General features: G+C 41.6%; 1 protein-coding gene across 2 annotated transcripts in view; it reads left to right on the forward strand.

Annotated features, from left to right (window-relative positions):
* ARHGAP25 (Rho GTPase activating protein 25) overlaps positions 1-22,035 on the forward strand; it is an 87,773-nt gene that overhangs the window by 63,083 nt on the left and 2,655 nt on the right. For both annotated transcript variants that reach the window (XM_063448638.1, XM_063448639.1), the window contains 6 exons: positions 1,124-1,331; positions 2,362-2,494; positions 6,870-6,943; positions 8,483-8,604; positions 9,173-9,372; positions 13,843-14,408. In XM_063448638.1, the coding sequence (XP_063304708.1) occupies positions 1,124-1,331; positions 2,362-2,494; positions 6,870-6,943; positions 8,483-8,604; positions 9,173-9,372; positions 13,843-14,408 (1,303 nt within the window). The remainder of the gene's footprint in view (positions 1-1,123; positions 1,332-2,361; positions 2,495-6,869; positions 6,944-8,482; positions 8,605-9,172; positions 9,373-13,842; positions 14,409-22,035) is intronic.

Raw genomic sequence — 22,035 nt, forward strand, 5'->3', positions numbered from 1 at the left:
TGGGACTGTTGTATATATGTGTTTATGTTTATAATGACTCTGTAGCCAACACAACCTAACAGCCACAGACGTGGGTCACTACGGCCGACAACCGAGAGCCCTTAATCTCTCAACCACTTAAGCTACACCCAGAGGCGTAAAATCTATATGACCCAGCAAACCACCTAGATGTTGATGACGCACCAACCCCGAAACAAGCGTTCCGAAATTCGCGCAGTCTCCAGCCTCCACACTATCCTATCCCCTAACATAGACCTCCCATATGATTTAAGGAGCGTAACGATGCCCATACACAGGCCACAACCCAGCCGGCATAGGAGACGCAAGACCAAACACTTCCATAGCCCTGACAGACCATACCACTCAGAGTACGCTAGTGCCTAAGCCATTTTATTATGCACAACCCTATAGAACCTTTTTGACAACTAAAGTTATTTACGCCACTTATGCTACTAAGCAGTCATAAAATACTAGCCCCAGGCTCCTCAGCCGAGCACAAGCTTTCTGTCCAACATATACGTTGTTACCTCAGCTGCGGATTCACATTACACAGATATGTTTCTACTTCAATGTTATGTTCGTTTCAAAAACTAAAATGTGCACCTCAATCCTGTCACGATAATGTACCTGTTGATAAGCCTGTCCTGCTATCGTGGCACATCAGGCCTGTTTGTACACCCTATTGCACGAAAAATAAAGAATTAAAAAAAAAAAAGTGGGACTGTTGGCAACTATGTTAATTCATTCCAGTGAAAGTGTAAATTACCCACTGGCTCTCAAAGGGTACATGAAGTGTACTGAGAAAAAAAACACTCTTGCTCTGAATTCTTTCCTCAGCTTAACTCCTGGTTTAACTCTTTAAGGGTTAATGATATTTCACAATATTATAATCTGGTTGCTTCTGTCAGCATGGAATGCCTTAATTATTTAGTATTTGCAGCTCTATAAAATCCTGCATTTGTTAAAAGACTGGGTAACAAAAGGTGGTTTTGTATCTATGATAACCTTACTGTTAGCCCATAAACACAGTTGCAAATAAGATAAAAACCATAGGGCCACTAAGCAATCCTGTATGGTGACTGCTTGGTAATGAAAATTGACAAGGTATCTCTTATATTCTCAGCTGTGTTTGGTCAACGATTGGTGGACACCATCGCTTATGAGAAGAAATTTGGAAGACATTTAATTCCTATATTAGTGGAAAAATGTGCAGACTTTATTCTAGAGAAAGGTCTCGGTGAAGAAGGCGTATTCCGTCTTCCCGGCCAGGATAACCTGGTCAAACAGCTAAAGGAAGCTTTTGATGCTGGAGAGAGGCCATCATTTAGCAGGTAACACTAGGGGCAATATCTTTAAAGGAGATTTTTTGTCCCAAATAAAAAACGTAAATGTTTGTAATTTTAGGGTATGAAAGCATAACCGTTTAATGTGAGATGGCAATGAATTCTAGTGAAAGCCACGGACTATGGAAGTATAATAAATTAACTGAAACAGCAACTGTCAATTAATGCATTAACTGCTTCTTTCCTTCAGGATTATTTATTTGTTAAAGTGTGAATTGTTGATAATTTAAAGTGATTTTCATGTTTAGGCAAAATAGCCAAATTAGAAAAAAATGATTTTCAGTTTCAGTTTTGATCTAAATTATGAAATTTTATTTGACTTCCCTTTCAATTCACTATTTAATAAAAAAAACTTTCATATAGTCCTTTTTTTCATTTAATTTATGAAAGGGGCCATGTGATTTTACCCCGACTTTATGCATGGTGAGTGGAGGCCAAAGTCCAACAGGAGGTGAAGATAACCTCTTATTAAAGATATCCGTTAATTTTAATAGTCAGCTCAAGGAGTACAAGACTCCAAAAAATAAACTGTAGTAAATGTATATATTTACATTAATAGGATTGACATAATTCACAATAACAATAAATATATAACAAAATGGATAAAAATAGCCAAGTTTGCAGTTCATTTTCGATTTTCCATATTACTTGCTCTCACAAGTAAACCCTTTTGTATTATATATTAAAAAACGGAAAATAAAGTTCTTGTCGAAACTCAAATTCCTAAATGCAAGGCTCTCCAACTATGACTCTCCTGCTACAACCCCATAATCCTCTGCTGACTGTGGATTGATGTGGGTTGTAGTCCAAGAGAAGATCAAGGGATGTTGTTACACCTGTGGTTTTTAGCCCATTCATCAACATACCCTAACAGCCCAGGATTTGAACATTTCTGTTCTTGCAATTGCCTGATCTTGCTGTGCCTCGAGGAATACAATGGAATCCAGGTGATCTACACGGTGCTTAATGTGTGATTTTAATGGGAATGTTAACTGTATGATACTTTTCTCTCTGTCAGAGATACAGATGTCCACACTGTGGCATCATTATTTAAAATGTACCTACGGGAATTGCCAGAGCCAGTCGTCCCATGGTGTCAGTTTGAAGATTTTCTTGGCAGTGAAAGAATGATCAACATTGATGAAAAAAAGGTAGGCGATGGAAATTAAGAGAAAGTATCTTGCTGGGATTTGATAATGCATCAAAAAGTACCAACATGGAAAGCAGACCATGTTATGGTTATTCACTAAACATTGAAATTGTCAGGAATCGATCAGAGAATTTAGCATTTTATGCTAAAATAGTATCAATTTAGTGGCCAGCTCCTGACAAGACACAGTTTAGAGAATATCCATGTCTGTACGTAATGTATCATAAAATCCTGCATTCATTCATTCAATTCATACAATAACGCAAGCATATTTAATCAAAATAGGATATGCTGATAACTGATATATGTATATCAAATTAAGTTAAAGGAAGACTCCACACCCCTATTGCACATCAATTAGTTAAAGTACTTTATGCGTGAAGGCTGCGTCCTCTTTAATTTTACAAAACAAGCAGATTTAAATTAAAATCTACACTTTTATAAATTAACCTTGCTACACCCCCCTGACTGTCAAACAGACAACAAGTCCTGTTACTTCCTGTTGCTCAGTGGAGCTAACCTCAAGAGGTAGTAAATTGCCAAGAGCACCTGCCTTGCAAAGACTTTTCTTTGAGCTGGATTGGGATGTCTGTGATTGGACAGCCACATAAAGTCTGGGTGGGGTTAGAAGGGGAGGGCTTGCAGTGGCTGCAGATAACAGATCTGTAGCTTTTTTCAAGCTGATTTTAGGCTATACCCACAATAAAAAAAAATGCAGATTTGTTAAAATAGGCAGAATATATAATTCAAATGGAGACTTCTTCCCTTCCCTTCACCCACTCTTTAAGCTTTTAAGGTAAGAGAGAAATACAAAACATAGTGTGCGACTATATATACACTAAGGAAATACTTTATTAGATTGCACTCACGGGAAATAAGTAGGCATGTGCATGGGGAAAATGTTCGGTTCGGTTCGGCATTCCGAAATTCGGGATTTTCGCAATTCGGGACTTCGGCAATTCGGCACTTCAAGACTTCGGAACTTCGGCAACTTCGGCAACTTCGGCACTTCGACACTTCGGAAATTCGGCAACTTCGGAACTTCGGCACTTTAGCACTTCGGCACTTCGGAAATTCTGCAACTTCGGCACTTCGACACTTCGGAAATTCTGCAACTTCGACACTTCGGAATTTCGGGACTTCGGCACCTCGGGACTTCTCTTGCAGCCGCTTGGTAGATAACTCCCTAATTCCCACGGTATTAGGGAGTTATCTACCAAAAGGCTGAAAGAAAAAAATTACTTAGTATTAGCACATTTTGCCCCTACTCACTATACCGCGAGTAGGGGCATGTCCAGTAAACAGTGAGCAGCCTGTGACTGCTCACTGTTTAAAAAAATAAAATAAATAGTACCCCCCGGCCCCCACCCCTGAGCGGCGGGTGGGGGCCCTAACGTAAAATGATGGGTGGGACCTATTGTCCTCCCCCTGGCCCCCACTCCTGAGCGGCGGGTGGGGGCCCTAAATCAGAATAAGGGGAGGGGACCTAATGTCCTCCTCCCTGGCCCCCACCCCTGAGCGGTGGGTGGGGGCCCTAAATACTAATAAGGGGGGGAACCTAATGTCCTCCCCCGGCCCCCACCCCTGAGCAGTGGGTGGGGGCCCTACAGTAAAATAAGGGGGGACATAAGGTCCTCCCCCCTGGCCCCCACCCCTGAGCGGTGGGTGGGGACTCTAAATACTAATAAGGGGGGGACCTAATGTCGTCCCCCTGGCCCCCACTCCTGAGCGACGGGTGGGGGCCCTAAATTGTAATAAGGGGGGACACCTAGTGTCCTCCCCCTGACCCCACCCCTCAGCGGCGGGTGGGGGCCCTAAATACTAATAAGGGGGGGAACCTAATGTCCTCCCCCCTGGCCCCCACCCCTGAGCGGTGGGTGGGGGTCCTAACTACTAATAAGGGGGGGGCTAAGGTCCTCCCCCCTGGCCCCCACCCCTGAGCGGCGGGTGGGGGCCCTAAAATTTTTTTTCCCCCCAGGTGACTAGGGGTCCCCAAACCCCTAGTCACCCCCTCCCCCAATAAAAATTATCCCCCTACCTACCCCCCTCACCTTAAAAACTAATGAGGGGGGGACCTTTAACTAAGTACCTGTAAAAAATAAAAATAAAACTTACCATTCAATGTTTTCTTTCTTCTAAAATCCTCTTTTTTCAGCCCCCAAAAAGGCCAAATAAAAAAACATAATAACCGACGCACTTATAAAAAAAACAAAAAAAAAACGAGCACAAAAAAAAAAATCCATCTTCACTCATGGAGGGCTCCGCACAGACTGAGCTCTGCAGGGCGGGGGAAGGCTTATAAAGCCTTGCCCCGCCCTGCAATTAGGTTCAGAGCACTCTGATTGGTGGGTTTAAGCCATCCAATCAGAGTGCTCTGACAGGTAAGTGAAGAGACTGACAGGTAAGTCTCTACATTTACCTGTCACAGCACTCTGATTGGTTGGTTTGAAATCCACCAGAGTGCTCTGTGTCATTTTACACAGCGTGGGAAAGTTCTTTGGAATTTTCCCACGCTGTGTAATTTGACTCATAACTCTGATTGGTTACTTACTTTTTTTTTTTTCTACAGTGAGCAGCCACAGGCTGCTCACTGTTTAATAGACATGCCCCTACTTGCAGTATAGCGAGTAGGGGCATAATTTACTAATACTAAGTAATAAGTAGATAACTCCCTAATTCCCACGGTATTAGGCAGCTATCTACTAAAAGGCTGAAAGACCTAAATTGGTCTTTCAGCCTTTTAGTAGATAGCTCCCTAATACCGTGGGAATTAGGGAGTTATCTACTTATTCATTCCGGTCATTACATTGACAGGCTAAGTAACTTACATTTTATATGAATGTATGTTACTTGATTGTTGTAAGTGTTGCAAATGCTTACAGCTGAATCCTGGCTATGTTTGTATTCTTTTTATTTACAATTATTTACAATGTAACATTTTTCTTCTTTCACTGGGTAAGTTTATTAGTACTTAGGCAATACTGTGCTTCGGCACTTCAGCACTTCGACACTTCGGCACTTCGACACTTCGGAATTTCTGTAATTTCGGAACTTCGGGACCTTGGCAATTCGGCACTTCGGCAATTCGAACATTCGGAAGTACCCGAGTGTCCGAATTGTCCGAAATTCGTCCGAATACATATTCGGACCGAAACGTATTGCACATGTCTAGAAATCAGTAGTTAAAAAGTCCATCAAAATCGCAATGTATCTTCAATATCCAGGAAGAAGCTGGTAAACTTCCAGGATGAGAAGCATGCGAGTATGAAACAAAATATACAATAAAATCTGCAACATAAAAGCAATCCTAAGACTTCGTCAGGGGCATCCGGCTAGTGCAATCTAATAAAGTATTTCCTTAGTGTATATATAGTCGTACACTATGTTTTGTTTTCTCTCTTACCTTAAAAGCTTAAAGAGTGGGTGAAGAGAAGAAAATAAGTCGCCATTTGAATTATATATTCCGCCTATTTTACTCCTACGTTTGTGGGTGTATCTTAGTTTTCATTTTCTATGGTGTTTTATTTTATCTACTCCATTTGTGGTCCCTCTTTGTTGTTATTTATTTTAGATTGTGTATTTTCTATTCATATCCATATTTGCGGAGACACAGAGAAGTCTTCACACTCCTTTTTTTTTGTTTTGTTTTTTGCAGTGCATATAAATATAACAACATGCATGAGGTACCCCAACGGCATTCCTCACGCTTATTTTTATGCTTTGTAACAATGGGGTATTCGAGGATACATGCACACATTACTACCGTTTAAGGGGTAATTTATTATTGTTTATTCACCAATTTCACTACTGGTATTGCATGCCACAAGGGTAATATTGTATTTATTTCAGCTTCTGGGTGATGGACAGCTAACATAATCATCTGTCCTTTATTAAGTTAGAAATTTCCACAGGTTCTACCCAGAAATATAAACAGGTGACAGGCAGCTAGCAGACAACCTACTGCCTAGACACTGCTGGTAGGAGGGGAGGCAAAGGGACACATCCATCACTGCCTGCCTCTTCAGACTGCTGCTTACATCCAGTTAACCCACTTGGACTTATTATGGGCACACCCTGCATTTGAGTAATGTGTGAGGAGGGCCATAATAGGCTGTCACTGTCACAATGTGGTTTGAGCCATGCCATGGCTGAAGCTTTATAGAGAGGTCACCAAATATCACTTAATGCTCAATACACAAATACAATACGTAGATCTGAGCAATAGTAATGTTTATATCGCTGTTAATCAATGCTGATGTGTGTGAGTGCACAAATACAAACAAACAGGATATTTATTATTATTTTTCTTTTGTTACTTTTACAGTATTATTTTTTTTTTTAAAATATATGTTCTACCATTCTGTTCTATGCTGTAGGGTCACAAACAACTAATGAAACAAATTAAGCTCCTTCCTAAAGAGAACTACAATCTACTGAGCTTCATATGCAGGTATTATTTTTTTTAATATATATTGTAAAACAAAATGTGTATTTATTTGTTATGGAGATACTTTGTTACACAGTCTGCTACAGTGCTTGATGATTCTAAGCTGTGCCAGTCCTAAAGGGGCATATGGTGCTTAGCTTTTTACTGCCAAGAGCTCAAAACCTGATGGACAGAATACTCTATCATTCTATTCTTTTGGTATAGTAGAATATCTAAGTGGTTGTATGACCTACATTATATAACAGTGATAATCCCAAATAAACATGTAGTGTGTTAGAGAGAACACTCTGAAGTAGTGTGCAAATACCAGGAGCTGACCTGTGATTATGGCTAAAATATGGTGGTAATAGAAAGTGCAATATAAATATAAAATATAAGATGTATATAAAGATATAAATATACATGAGCAAATACAAATATAATTTTAGGAATAAAAAGGAAGGAATAAAAGGATAAAAATAATGCTAATAGAAAAGGATAAAATTGTGACAGATAAAAACAAAGATAAAAATAGATTAGGAATAATGAATGATATTATGCAGCAAATAATATGTGCAGTGCAAATATCTCTATCCCTGATCCAAAGTAGTTGATACTGACACCAAATGCTATACTTTGTATATTACAAAGATACAATCAGGATAAAAAAAGGATATGTAATGTAGCAATGCAGTATAGAAGACTGTTTGCTATAGTAATATAAACAGTGTATCACCAAAATGGAAAGCAATGGTACAAACTGGATGTAAATTACAAAAAAACTGTTTATTGATTAAAAAGTTAAAAATATAGATCAGGAATAGTTCATACAGTTATTACCAGTCTTATGAGGGTCAGTAATATGCAAGGACCTTCGAATTTGGCTGGGATTGATGTGGATTGCCTTGACAGACTTGCGCTTGAAATCCAGTCGCCGTGTGTGCGTGTGATTCTGTGTGTGCGTCCCGACAAGGATCTCGCTCCGGGGGACGTGCACTGCAGACAGCTCGACTCTACAAGTGCGCCAATGGTCCTGTGTGGATACGGACCTCTGCTGATGTGTGCTCTGTATGCTGGATCTGTAGTGTGTTAGGCCAAACACATATAAGGAATTCTGAATACTAGTGGGAGAAATACCGTTCCTATTCCATAGTAGTTCAGTAGCCCTGCTGGGAAAAAAAATATTTTATGCATGTTTTATGCTTTTTATTTTACATAATTATCATTACATTCACATAACTCAAATGATCTGTTGATATTATTCAGACATCTATACATATCTATGTTAATACATTTGCTTTGCTTAGTTTTGCACTATAGATTTTTGTTTTTCTCATTTATGTGATTCTATTTAATTTGAAAGTAGTCTTATTTTATTTCTTCTTATTATTTGCATAGTTATTTTAGTATTTTGTACATATATATTATATAGTCTATAAATACATTAAAATTACAGATGTTCTCCTGCACCATTTTTTACTTTCGTTTGTTGATTTTTGAGTAGTTTTTCTGTTGTGATTGTTGTTTGATCAATGAGCATACACTTTACCTGTGCCTTTGCAGATTTTTATACGAAGTACAAAAACATTCCAGCGTAAATAAGATGAGTGTGGACAACCTTGCCATGGTGATAGGAGTGAACCTTATGAAGCCAAAAACAGAGGATCCAGTAGCCATAATGCAAAGTAATTACCACTATTTATTCTATTGTACCTGTATAGTACATTCCCTGTTATTGTAATACTTTAAGACAGTATTCAGAGTACTATAAGTATCACTTTAACTTTCTTTTTCATTTTCTCTACTGATTTGTGGTTTGGTTTAAAATATGTATGCAAAGTTACAATCATTCCATGACACATGTTAAAGCATTTCAATAAAACAATAGAAAAAGTTCAGTGTTAGACCTAAATGTAATATATATATATATATATATATATATATATATATATATATACACATATGCATAACTTTCTACCAAACCATTTGCCCTTGACAAGTACAATACAATTCCTGTCCAGTCTGCCCAAGACAAGACTAGTTGGAGTTACACTATGAAGGGGTGCTTGATATCATATTATGAAGGCAGTTGAACTAATTGGGGGTCTAATTCGGGCAGACAAGGACATATAAGTGTAGGTTTTGCCATAGATCAGTGCCCCCAGACAACACAGTGAAGATCCGACAGTATTACCTGTTTATTAGGTGGGATAATTGCACAGATAATACATATTCCTCATAACGTAAACGCAGGTACTCCTCAGATCCAGAAGCTCATGACAGTGATGATCAGCTACCATGAAAAGTTCTTCCCCAAAACCAATGATTTGCCAGCTGAACCTGCACCCCAGAAGAATGACTGCAAAAAGTTACAGGTCCCACGGAGTTCTGTGGGATGGGAAACATCTGAAGAGACTGTGTCACCTGGAGAAGTCCTCCCCAAAACACAAACGGTAAGACCTAATGAGGTATAGCAAATTAAGCTTTATTTTATTATCTCATTTTACGGATTAATTAAAATAAACAAATGCTATATTTGTGGGGATAATTACAAAGTTATTCTACATAAGGGAAAAACATACCAGATCTTTGAAAGTACAATATTACTAGTTACCTTTATGGTAGCTATTTTGGATCACTGCAGCGTTTAAAGGGAAACTCTATATCTGAAAATACATATTTTTTTTTTAATACAGATCATTATTTGTTGTAAAAACAGGTATGCATTTACTAATATTTGCATAAAATGTCCTACTCCCTAAAAGCTTTCCTTTCATTAGCTGCAGCACTGCAGGTAAATAAGCCCCTCCCACAATCCCAGGCAAAACCTTTATATATTTATATATATATTAAGCGAGGTATGGCTACACATGATATTTTGTGCCAGCAGAAGAAGAAATGAAGCATTCTGCTGTGATGTGAGGCCAAAGGGGCTGGCTCATATCGGCACATTTTTTTTATCTATGTCTACTAATGAAGTAATACGTTTAAATGAAGCATGGCCCCTAGTGGCCAATTAATGTTTCTTGCTCCTTTAAGCATCATGATGATCTGGAATAGTTACCATCAAGTTTACTATGTACACTTAATATTGTACTCGTAAAGTCACTTTGCACTCTCTCGCATATGTAAGATTAGGCTACGAATTTATACTTGAATAGAATACTGTAGACAAAAGATTTGATTTTTAATTATCATACGTGGTCGGAAGAGTCCAAGGTAAATAAACGTCGAAGGAAGTTGGTTGAAGTCTAGGGCTTCATTTTCGATTAAACTTGACACGATCAATAGCAGGCAACTAGTAAAATAAATTATCCTTCAATAATCCTTATTTAAATAGTTGATTATAGTGGGGCCTGGCTGCTGAACAGAGCGTACGCTTGATGCTCCAGCTCCTGCTCTGCACAGCAAATAACTTGGAAAAAAAGGACACAACACGACCTAAAAATGCCAAATAAAGGACACAAGTCGAGAGGGCACCAAACAAGCAAATCTTGGAGGCACTCAAGGGTTATGTGCAGCCTAAAAACGTGGTAGGCGCGGAAAAGACGTCCGTTCCCCCGCCGCCATACATGCCTGGAATCTTCAATCGAGGCCCTTGCCCCCCCTCGGCCCCCCTCGGTCCGGTGGGGGTTATCCCGGTACCAGGCAACCGTCCCAGTGCCCGGTACCAGCCACACTCACTCACCCAAAGGCTAAATTATGTGTTTGCGGCCTTCTAGTTTCACATCCCAAAATGACAGAAAAGCTCTCCTCCGCTTCCTCAACAATCCACGCTGGCTATGAGCCGTACAGTGGACCCAGTCATGCTGCCGACAACAGCCGTACCGAAGGGTCGGAATGCTGAACAACGACCATCACCGCCGGGAAAAAGGGATTCTGCAGAAAAGCACCGTATCCCTGCTATTGGGCCAACCCCAAACTCACCTTATATCCATCCTGCATTGCTGCGGCCTAGGGGAACACTAGCTCCCTGCTGCACAAACATGGCAGATCCCATCTTAAATCACTGCGGCCCAGAGGCAATCAGCATGGAGTCGAATGGCAAGCCTTGCTGGACTGTGCCCAGATCCCTGCCTCGGTGGACACTTGCTGCCTGATGCTCCCACATGGCAGATCCGACATCGGTTAACCACAAGTCTGCTTCCTTCTATGAGGTCTCACGTCTGTCATGGGGACGGTTCCTGCATCTTGACTCAGCTCCTATATAGTCAGTCGACTAATGTGATATAACATACCTAACATGCTTATTAGATCCAGCATGTTTAATCACCTTATTTTTTATAATTCTAGATTTTATGACCCCTAACTACTAGTTAGGCATGTTTATAGATAGCCTGTTACCTAACAACTCAAGCTGACAAATAAGATTACCTGACAATCTATTTTTTATATTTCTTTCTTATCGCATACTCCTGTCCTATAAGCTTGTATTACAATTAGTTTTCACATAACCACTCACTTGTCTAAGTAAATCACATTGAACACATAATCTGTTTTACTGTTATACTTTATCCCTTGGACAAGTTAGACCAGCAAAAAAAAAGTGTGCAGTGATCTTTTATGCCCTGTACTTGTTAATGCATGTATATTATCATCCTTGCTACTGCTGTTTGGGCACTGCATAAAGTATGTTAACTACTTGCACCACAAAAATAAAGAATTAAATAAATGATTACAGCCAGAATGCTTTGAATTTTAAGACCCCAATTGTATTTTTATATAGCCCATCAAATCAGCAGACACTCATTATATAATCAGAGGTGTGCTCAGTACATTTGATTCAGGTGTACACTAAGAGGTAACTACCATCTAAATTATACTTACAAATACTAACAGGATTATTCACTAAAGTAAGAATTATCTGGAATTCTTAACCTGTTTCATATATATATTTATTTCCATTCTTTATTTTTGACGTGCAGAAAGATAAAATGGATAGTGTACATATTCAGGATAATAAATCACATATACGGTTATCCAGCAAACAATATGAGGAAACTGCACTTTTTTTTTTTTAAAAACACGAAAATTATAAGAAAAGTTACTCAATACATAGAAATTGCCATATAGCTAAAGAGTGGGTCAAGATATATGCAGTAGATGCTTAGACAGGCTATAGTAGGTAGAACCAGACTTGTTACAGATATGCTATTGGAGTATAGTAATTACATTTACCACCCCTGATTGCAGAACGTTTAGGTGCCACACCACTCCCAAACAGAGAGAAAATAAGGAAAATGAAAACTAGATGCATGGCTTTAAAACATAGGTTAAGTGTAAACTCGGGCGGAAGTCCTGTGAGCATATTCACCCGACTCCCTTAAGTGGCAATGCTTTTACTCCATCAGGAAAAACATCACTCAGAGGCAGGGTGTATCTCCAGCCTCGGACTTGCAGGAGGGCCAGCATCTGTGTACCACAGACTCTGGTGTTCTTGTGACCAAGTCTATCCCCTTCAGGGAGAGGTCGGTGGATTTAGGTGTCAGTCGCAGCCGTCTGAAGGGATTCCTCCGCCTGGCTGGGCGATGCTGGGAGGTCTTGCCTCGGGTGGCCCTCAACCCAGATAGGTGAGTATGGGGTTTTGTTTGCCGCTTTCTTGTTGCGTTATCCTGAGGAGGCCTTTCTGCCTTGGGTCGGTGGGTTCCCCGCTTTCCCTGCCGGAGTCTGATCTTGCTGGCTGAAGTTTGAGCCAGAACTGTTGAAAGTGCTCGTCGAGACCCATCAGGAAGAGAGTGATAGGGTCGTAGAGTGTCCTCTGTTGAACTCACACCATGTGGTGGGTCAGAGTGGAAGACAGTCGCCATCTTAAGATGCCTGCGGTTGAAACTGAATCTGCTCTGCTGGAGCGGTGAGGCTGTATCTAACAGCTTTAGATTGTCCAGGGGGGATAGGAGTGCCACGGATCAGGGCCTGGAGTAAAAGCACGAGGAGATCGGCTACCTCTCCCCATCTCCAGTCACGGTAGGCCGCAGCAGGCTTGACCGGGCACCTGGTGTCGTAGATTGCCCTGGAGCCCCTGACCCGTGAAATATTGTATGGTCAGCGTGAGAGTGTGATGGTTAGGATTAATACTTCCAAGTCTGCTTATGTTGCAGGAGCTCAGACACCACACGTCTCGCCAGCTTGCAGGTCAGGCTCCTACCGCTATGTTTCATATATTTTACTACTTACTACTTCAATTTTTTTTCTTTTGCACTACATTTTTTTCCTCAATTATTTTTTCCCTTGTTTTTTTAATTCACATTTCATATGATTTACTGCTCTCTTTATTAGATTATTTTCTCTTCCCAAATACTAGATCCCATTTTTTTTTATTTATTTTTTTTGTTTAATTTAGATTTAGGATCCTTCTTTCTTTTATTTCTTCATTTTTTCTTTTTTCAAATGTTTAACAATGTTTATCTTTCCATGCCACTGTATTTGGTGCTGGCTTTATTATATATACAAAAAAAAGAAAATTAAAAAATGGAGAAAATAAAGGAGTTTATAACTTACCCAAAAATGTAATAACTACATTTCAAATTTCAAAATTTGATATACTATTATATTTAAACATTTCTTGTGACACTTCATTATCTATATTTTTGATGTGTTGTATTATTATTTTTTTCTACTAACAAAAACAAATACAACAAACCATAACATTTATAGCAAGCTATCCCAAATTAAAACAAGTGTGCTTAAAGAGACCTAAACAGCAAACAGGGAAGAGAATTTGGCCATGCGTTAGGGTGTGTCTGCTTAGATGTCAGGATCTCTTCACAGAAAATCATGTGGCCTTCTAGCAAATAGATGTGCAGATAGATGTGACACATAACCTTGAGTTGATCCACCAGTGGTCATTTGGTGACGAGAGATGACACGTTTTAATCAGCAATGAGCATTACATATTTCTTAGTTGAGATTTCATCTCTTTTCAGAAAGATGTGAGTAACTCTCGTGGTTCATCTAGCTCAGAAGATGGCATAACAGCCCTGGAAGAGGGATCATTGTTAAAGAATAAAAATGGGTCATGGAAAGCTGTTCCAAGAAAACGAACTCAAACTTTACCCAATGCAAAGTTCAATACTGCAAGCAAGCAGTTAGACAGCACTGCTGATGAACTTAAATCTGAAATATTCCGTGGAGACTTTTGGATGTCCCCTGTATCATCCAATGGGCACCAGGCTTGCGGTTTGCCTTCTACTGGACACAAGAGAACTCTGTCAGAAGATTTAAAGTGCCAACGTAAATCAACCTATGATAATGTTCCATGTCCACAGGGTGACAGTGGGAATAGACCAATATCCAATCCAGCAGACTTGTGTGAAAATAGCTGTGAAGCTCAGCAACTTCAACAGCAAACAATGACCTATCCAAAACATTGTTTAAAAAGCCCCGGAGCTGAGAGCAAGGGCTGCAAAAACTATGCCATATTGCCCAATTTAACTGAACATCATATAGAAGCAGACCTTGAAAAGAAACAACTTGAAGAACAAATAAAAAGGTAAGAAATATAAATTAGAAACATAGATTCATGTTTAAGTATAGTAAATATAAATCAGTGTTTTCTCTGAGAGCAAGAATAATAAATGAGGCATTTCAACATAGAAAAATTGTAGATATTGCCAAACTACTATGGAAGGTTAGGCCAAATATTGGAAGGGATGATAGCATCTAGCCGCTGAGACATGTTTTAAATGTAGAGGTCATATCATGACATGGTTTAAATGTACAAGAAAAAGTAGTGAAGTAAGCATTATATTGTGCTTCTTGAATACCAAAGTGAAAAAACACAACTTTGAAAAGACAACGGGGAAGATTTAGGAGGGCAAAACAGGTGTTATTATGGGTGCAAAGTGTTTAATGTTGTCAGGCATTAAAATGGTTTCAAGGACGAAACTAATGAAGGTATAGGAGATGCAACGGCACCAGGGCCCACCAAATTTTAAGGGCCCACATGTGGCCACTCACAGTGGCGTACACATGACCCATGGGGCCCCGGTGCGAAAATTGATCTGTGGGCCCCCCTACCCCCCCGCGCTTACTCTGCGTGGGCGGGGGCCGCAACACATGGCAGCGGGCACCTGGTCGCAGGGGTTGCAGGGCTGCGACCGCGGTATGTACGCCAGTGCATGCAGATGCACACACACTTAAAGGACCACTACAGACACCCAGATCACATCAGCTCAATGAAGTGGTCTGGGTGTCAGGTCCCTCTAGTTTTAACCCTGCAGCTGAAAGCATAGCAGTTTCAGAGAAACTGCTATGTTTCACTGAGGGTTAGTCCAGCCTCTAGTGGCTGTCTCACTGACAGCCGCTAGAGGAGCTTCCGTGATTCTAAAACACTGAACGTCCATGGGAAAGCATTGAGTAATGCTTTCCTATGGGCAGTTTGAATGCGTGCACGGCTCTTGCCGTGCATGCGCATTCGGAGCTGAGAGGCGGAGGGATCCCCAGCGCCAAGGGAGTCCGGCGCTGGAGAAAGGTAAGTGCTGAAGACACACACACTCTCACGAACAGACGCATACACACTAGCTAACAGACACACACATTTACTGACAGAGACACACTCAGCGACAGACATACATACACACTCACTTACAAAACATACACTCTCACTGACAAACACACACTCACTAACAGACATCAAACAGACTCACTAACACACACACAAACACACTCAGTAACAGACACACAGTAACACACTCACTGACACTCACTAGCAGACACACACTCAACAGACACACTCACTGACACTCACTAGCAGACACTCACACTCACACGCACAGTAACACTAATAGTAACATTAACACACAAACTAACACACACTAACACATACTCACACACACTAACACACACAGTAACACTAACACACACACTAACACACACAGTAACACTAACACACACAGTAACACTAACACTCACACTAACACTGACACACACACTAACACTTACACATGTTTTTTTTAAATTTAATCCCCCCAGCCTCCTTACTTTTTGGAGTGCTGAGGGGATTCCCTGGGGTCCAGTGGTACTGCTGGGCTCCTGGGCGGCCGGTCACTGGGCGGGCAGGCAGGCTGGCGGGCGCGCGAGGGAGCACTCTCCCCTGAGTGCTTCCTTTTCAGCTCCCTCGTGCGCCGCGTAGGGATGCCGGCGCCGGAAGATGACGTCATCTTCCGGCTCCGGTATCAGTGCAGTGCGCGAGGGAGCTGAAGAAGAAGCACTCAGGGGAGAGTGCTCCCTCGCACGCCTGCAGGACCGGCCAGCCGGTGACACCAGGGCCAGCCCTCCAGGAGGAGAGGCTGGCCCAGTGGGTACATACCAGGTCACAGGGGCGGCCACTGGCCACTCATCATGGGAGGGAGAGCAGTGAGGGTCCAGTAGAGGTGAGCTGTGGTGAGCGCATACCATGGTTTCCTACTATGAGGTAAGATCCCATAAGTGTCAATAAGCGATGGATTCTAGCCCCACCACTTCTTACTCCAGAATGTATTTTGCCATCCCAATGGATGATGGAGGAAACAGTCTTGGATCTGAAGCAAGGCAAGAAGCCCTCCCCTGTGGTGGATGTGTGAGTAGTCCATCTGTCAGAAGAAAGGGAACCAGGTAGGAGGACTGTTGCTTAACGCCTTGCTAGGAAAGGTGGTAAGTGCTGTTTGCTAACCTGGTACTTTAATTTGTCAAATTTTTTTCATTTCCTGCAAAAATATTGTGAACTGTATGAGGTATCTGTGAGGTGTCTGTGAAATGAATGGTGTTGTGTTTATGTTGTGTATGGAGTGTGTCTGTATAGAGCATGGAGTATAAACATACAAAATTAAGTATTGTGCTCAAAATCCCACTACTCCTGGGTGGCAGCAATGACTATAGTACACATCAGCCCCAACATACAATACAAAAACAAAGGAAAAGTTACTTGCAAACTATCCCAGATCCCTATGCACATTTAAATAACTAGAGGTTGTTAGTTTCACTAAACGTTTCAGTAAAAGGTAAGCTCACCTGTCAGGTCAAGGCAAACCTCAGGTGAGTCCTACACTAGCAATTCACCTTGCTTCTTTAAGCTAGAAGGCAATATCTCTAATGAGACAGACATAATTGCATGGAGATATTGTGTGGAGTATGTCTAAATTGCATAGAGTGGAGTGCGAATACGAATAATACGAAGGGTGTCCGTGAACTGCATAGTATGTCTCTGTGTAGTACATAGAAGTTGTGTATGAACTGCATGAAAATTGTCTAGGATTTGTATGGAGTATGTCTGCGAGTTGCATGGTGTGTGAATGTTTGTCTGAACTACATTTTGTGTGTGTCTGTATCACTGGCAACTTTCCTACTGAGCCACCAGTGGACCTGTTTAGTCATAGTCAGAAGGAGTCTGCCAGGTAGTTAGGGCAGAAATATGACAGAGCACAGGACTTTAGTAGCCAAGATAGGGATCTTGCGCAGTGTATCAATAACAAAAAAAAAAAAAAACAAGAAGATCTATTTGGGGGGAAGCAAGAGGGAGGGAATAACATATTAGGGGAATGTGCAAATCTAAATCAAGATGGGTGATGCTTAATTGGCAGGCAAATGTGCAAATTTAATTTGGCAATAGAAAGGGCACATAGGCAAGAAAAATGTAATCTAGGCAGGGAGACACTTAATTTGCAAGGAACAATGGCAGATTAATTTTGTGAAGCATGTTGCCGACAGAGTGGAGGGATTATTGGGAGGGGCTGGAGATGACCCAGCTGTCATGGTCCATCTTGGTACCATTGACAAAGTCAGAGGAAAATGGAAGGTCCTAAAGAATGAGTTCAGGGAACTAGGAAGTAAGCTAAAGAAAAGGACCTGCAAGGTAATTTTTTCAGAAATATTACCTGTGCTGTGCGCTACAGCAGAAAGGCAGCGGGAGATTAGAGAGGTCAATGCGTGGCTAAAGTCTTGGTGCAGGAAAGAGGCTTTTGGGTTTTTAGAGCACTGGGCCGATTTTGCGCTTGGGTACAACCTGTATAGTCATGATGGATTGCACCTAAACGGAAGAGGCAGTGGCGTACACACAACCCATGGGGCCCCGGTGCGAAAACTGATCCGTGGGCTTCCCCTACCCCCCCGCGCTTACTCTGCGTGGGCGGGGGCCGCAACACATGGCGGCGGGCACCTGGTCGCAGGGGTTGCAGGGCTGCGACCGCGGTATGTACGCCAGTGCATGCAGATGCACACACACTTAAAGGACCACTACAGACACCCAGATCACATCAGCTCAATGAAGTGGTCTGGGTGTCAGGTCCCTCTAGTTTTAACCCTGCAGCTGAAAGCATAGCAGTTTCAGAGAAACTGCTATGTTTCACTGAGGGTTAGTCCAGCCTCTAGTGGCTGTCTCACTGACAGCCGCTAGAGGAGCTTCCGTGATTCTAAAACACTGAACGTCCATGGGAAAGCATTGAGTAATGCTTTCCTATGGGCAGTTTGAATGCGTGCTTACTCTGCGCGGGCTGGGGCCGCAACACATGGCGGCGGGCAACTGGTCACAGGGCTGTGACCCGTGCGACCGTGGTATGTACGCCACTGCATGCATAAACACATACACTTAAAGGACCATTACAGACACCCAGATCAAATCAGCTCAATGAAGTGGTCTGGGTGCCAGGTCTCTCTAGTTTTAACCCTGCAGCTGAAAACATAGCAGTTTCAGAGAAACTGCTATGTTTCACTGAGGGTTAATCCAGCCTCTAGTGGCTGTCTCATTGACAGCCGCTAGAGGATTTTCTGCGATTCTCCCTGTGAAAATTACAGTGAGAAGACACTGAACGTCCATAGGAAAGCATTGAGTAATGCTTTCCTATGGGCGGTTTGAATGCGCGCGTCGCTCTTGCCACGCATGTGCATTCGGAGCTGAGAGGCGGATCGGGACGGAGAGATCCCCAGCGCCAAGGGAGTCCGGCGCTGGAGAAAGGTAAGTGCTTAAGACACACACACACACTCATGAACAGACGCACACATTTACTGACAGACACACACTCAGTGACAGACGCACACAAACATACTCAGTAACAGACACACACTCTAACACTAACACACACTCTAACACACACACACACACACTCTAACACTAACACACACACACTCACTAACACACACACTCACTAACACACACACTCACTAACACACTAACACACTCACTAACACACTAACACATTAACACATTAACACACACACTAACACAAACACACTCACTAACACTAACACACTCAGTAACACACACACTCACTAACACACACACTCACTAACACACACACTCACTAACACACACTCACTAACACACACTCACTAACACACTCACTAACACTAACACACTCACTAACACTAACACACTCACTAACACACTCACTTACACACTCACTAACACACTCACTAACACTAACATACTCACTAACACACTCACACGTTTTTTTTTATTTAATCCCCCCAGCCTTCTTACCTGTGGAAGAGCTGAGGGGATTCCCTGGGGTCCAGTGGTGTTGCTGGCCCTGCTGTCACCCGGCTGGCGGGCGCGCGAGGGAGCACTGTCCCCTGAGTGCTCCCTCTTCAGCTCCCTCGCGCGCCGCGTACTGATGCCGGAGCCAGAAGATGACGTCATCTTCCGGCCCCGGCTTCAGTGCGGTGCGCGAGGGAGCACTCAGGGGACAGTGCTCCCTCGCACGCCCGCCAGCCGGGTGACAGCAGGGCCAGCCTCGGGGGGCCCTGAGGTGGCCGGCTCCTGGGCCCCCCAGCAGAAGAGGCTGGCCCTGTGGGTACATACCTGGGTCGCAGGGCGACCGGGCCCCCTGGTGGGCCGGGCCCAGTCGCGTCAGCGACCCCTGCGACCCCGGTATGTACGCCACTGGCAAGAGGGTCTGCTGTGCTGGGGGAATAGGATGGCTAGAAGGTTGGAGGAGATTTTAAACTAGTGGTAGGGGGGGAGGGTCAAAGCAATCTAGAAAATGGAGATAGGATGGAAAGGAGATGTGCTTTAGCTCAGAACAAAGGGGGTGGAGATGGGGGAGGGGAAAGCTCAGAACAGAGGAGTTATGTAATATTGATAATTCACAAAAAGTACAAAAGACTCATGATAATATTAAATGTATGCTTACTAATGCAAGGAGCCTATATAACAAAATGGGAGAACTAGAGGTAATAGCATACACTAAACAATATGATATAATAGGCATAACAGAAACATGGTGGGATGAGACACATGACTGGGCAGTTAATTTAAATAGGTACATTTTATTTAGGAAGGATAGGAAAAACAAGAAGGGTGGTGGGGTATGTTTATATGTCAACCATGAGTTAAAGTCAAATCTTAGGCATGTGGAGTGTGATGAGGAAAATGTGGAGGCTTTATGGGTAGATATCTGCTTGGGGCAAACAAATGGAAATCAATTATTGGTTGGGATATGTAATAAACCACCAAATGAAAATATTATTGAGGAAGGACAGCTGTTAGAGCAAATTGAAAGAGCTGCAAATCGAGGTAACACGTTAATTATTGGAGATTTTAATTACCCAGACATAAATTGGGAAGAGGGACTAGTACTTCAGCAACGGGAATCAGGTTTTCGAATGTGTTAAATGACACCTTTATGTCACAACTGGTACAAGCACCAACTAGGATGCTTGTCTGGATCTCGTCATAACAAACAATGTTGATCTTTTAACCAATATTCAAGTAGGGGAGCATTTGGGAAATAGTGATCACAATATGGTAAATTTTGAAATAAACTGAAAAAAGCAAAAGCAAGTGAGGTATACTAAAACATATAATTTAAAAAAAAGCCAATTTCAATAAGATTAGGGCAGCTCTACAACATATCAACTGGCATAAACTCCTTAGTGATAAAAAAAACACTGAGGATAAATGGAAACTATTCAAACAAATATTAGAAAGGTACATTTCTCAGTATGTACCATTGGGTAATAAATATAAAAGAATCCAATTAAAACCAATGTGGCTTAGTAGAGAAGTAAAACAAGAGATTAAAAATAAGAAAAGGGCATTTAAAGCATCTATATCAGACAAATCAGAGGCATCCTATTTAAGATATAAGGGAGCCAATAACGCTTGCTAAAAGGCAATTAAAGTGGCTAAACTAGAAAATGAGAAATTGATAGCTAGAGAATGCAAAACCAACCCCCAAAAGTACATCAATTCTAAAAAAACAAAAAATGAAAGTGTAGTTACACTGGAAACAGAGTTGGGTTTATTAGCTAATGAAGACCAGGAAAAAGCAGAAATTTTAAATAACTATTTTTCTTCCGTATATATTAATGAGGATCCTATGGCAAGAGATATGCAAACGATTGCTGCAAAAAACTTGCAGATAACTTGTGATTGGATAACTCGAGACAAGGTGCTACAGCTATTAAAGAAAATTAATGTAAATAAAGCTCCGGGGCCTGACGGTATTCACCCACGAGTACTTAAGGAGCTAAGTGGGGAAATAAGTGAACCTCTGTATTTAATTTTTCAAGATTCTTCTGTTTCAGGTGTTGTACCGGAGGATTGGAGGAAGGCAGCTGTTGTTCCTATATTTAAAAAGGGTTCAAAATCCTTGCCTGGAAATTATTGACTTGTGAGCTTAACTTCTGTAACTGGGAAAATATTTGAAGGGCTATTAAGGGATAATATTCAGGAATTCATTGTGAAGAACTTTGTTATAATCAGCATGGTTTTATGAAACATAGGTCATGTCAAACTAACCTAATTGCATTCTACGAAGAAGTAAGTAGAAGTATAGATCAGGGTGTTGCAGTGGATGTGATCTACTTGGATTTTGCCAAGGCATTTGATACAGTTCCTCACAATAGGTTAGTCTTCAAACTAAAAGAAATTGGTCTAGATGAATATTCTTGTTCTTGGGTAGAACATTCGCTTAAGGATAGAGTACAACGAGCTGTAATTAATGGTAAATTTTCAGGCTGGACAAAAGTGGTAAGTGGTGTCCCTCAGGGTTCTGTTTTGGGACCACTTCTATTTAACATATTTATAAATGATCTAGAAATAGGCATTGAAAGCCATGTATCAGTGTTTGCAGATGACACAAAACTTTGTCAAGTAATAAAATGTGAGCAGGATATTGCTTTGCTGCAGAGGGATTTGGATA

The sequence above is a fragment of the Pelobates fuscus genome, chromosome 3 (assembly GCF_036172605.1).
Source record: "Pelobates fuscus isolate aPelFus1 chromosome 3, aPelFus1.pri, whole genome shotgun sequence".
In the NCBI taxonomy this organism is placed as follows: Eukaryota; Metazoa; Chordata; class Amphibia; order Anura; family Pelobatidae; genus Pelobates; species Pelobates fuscus.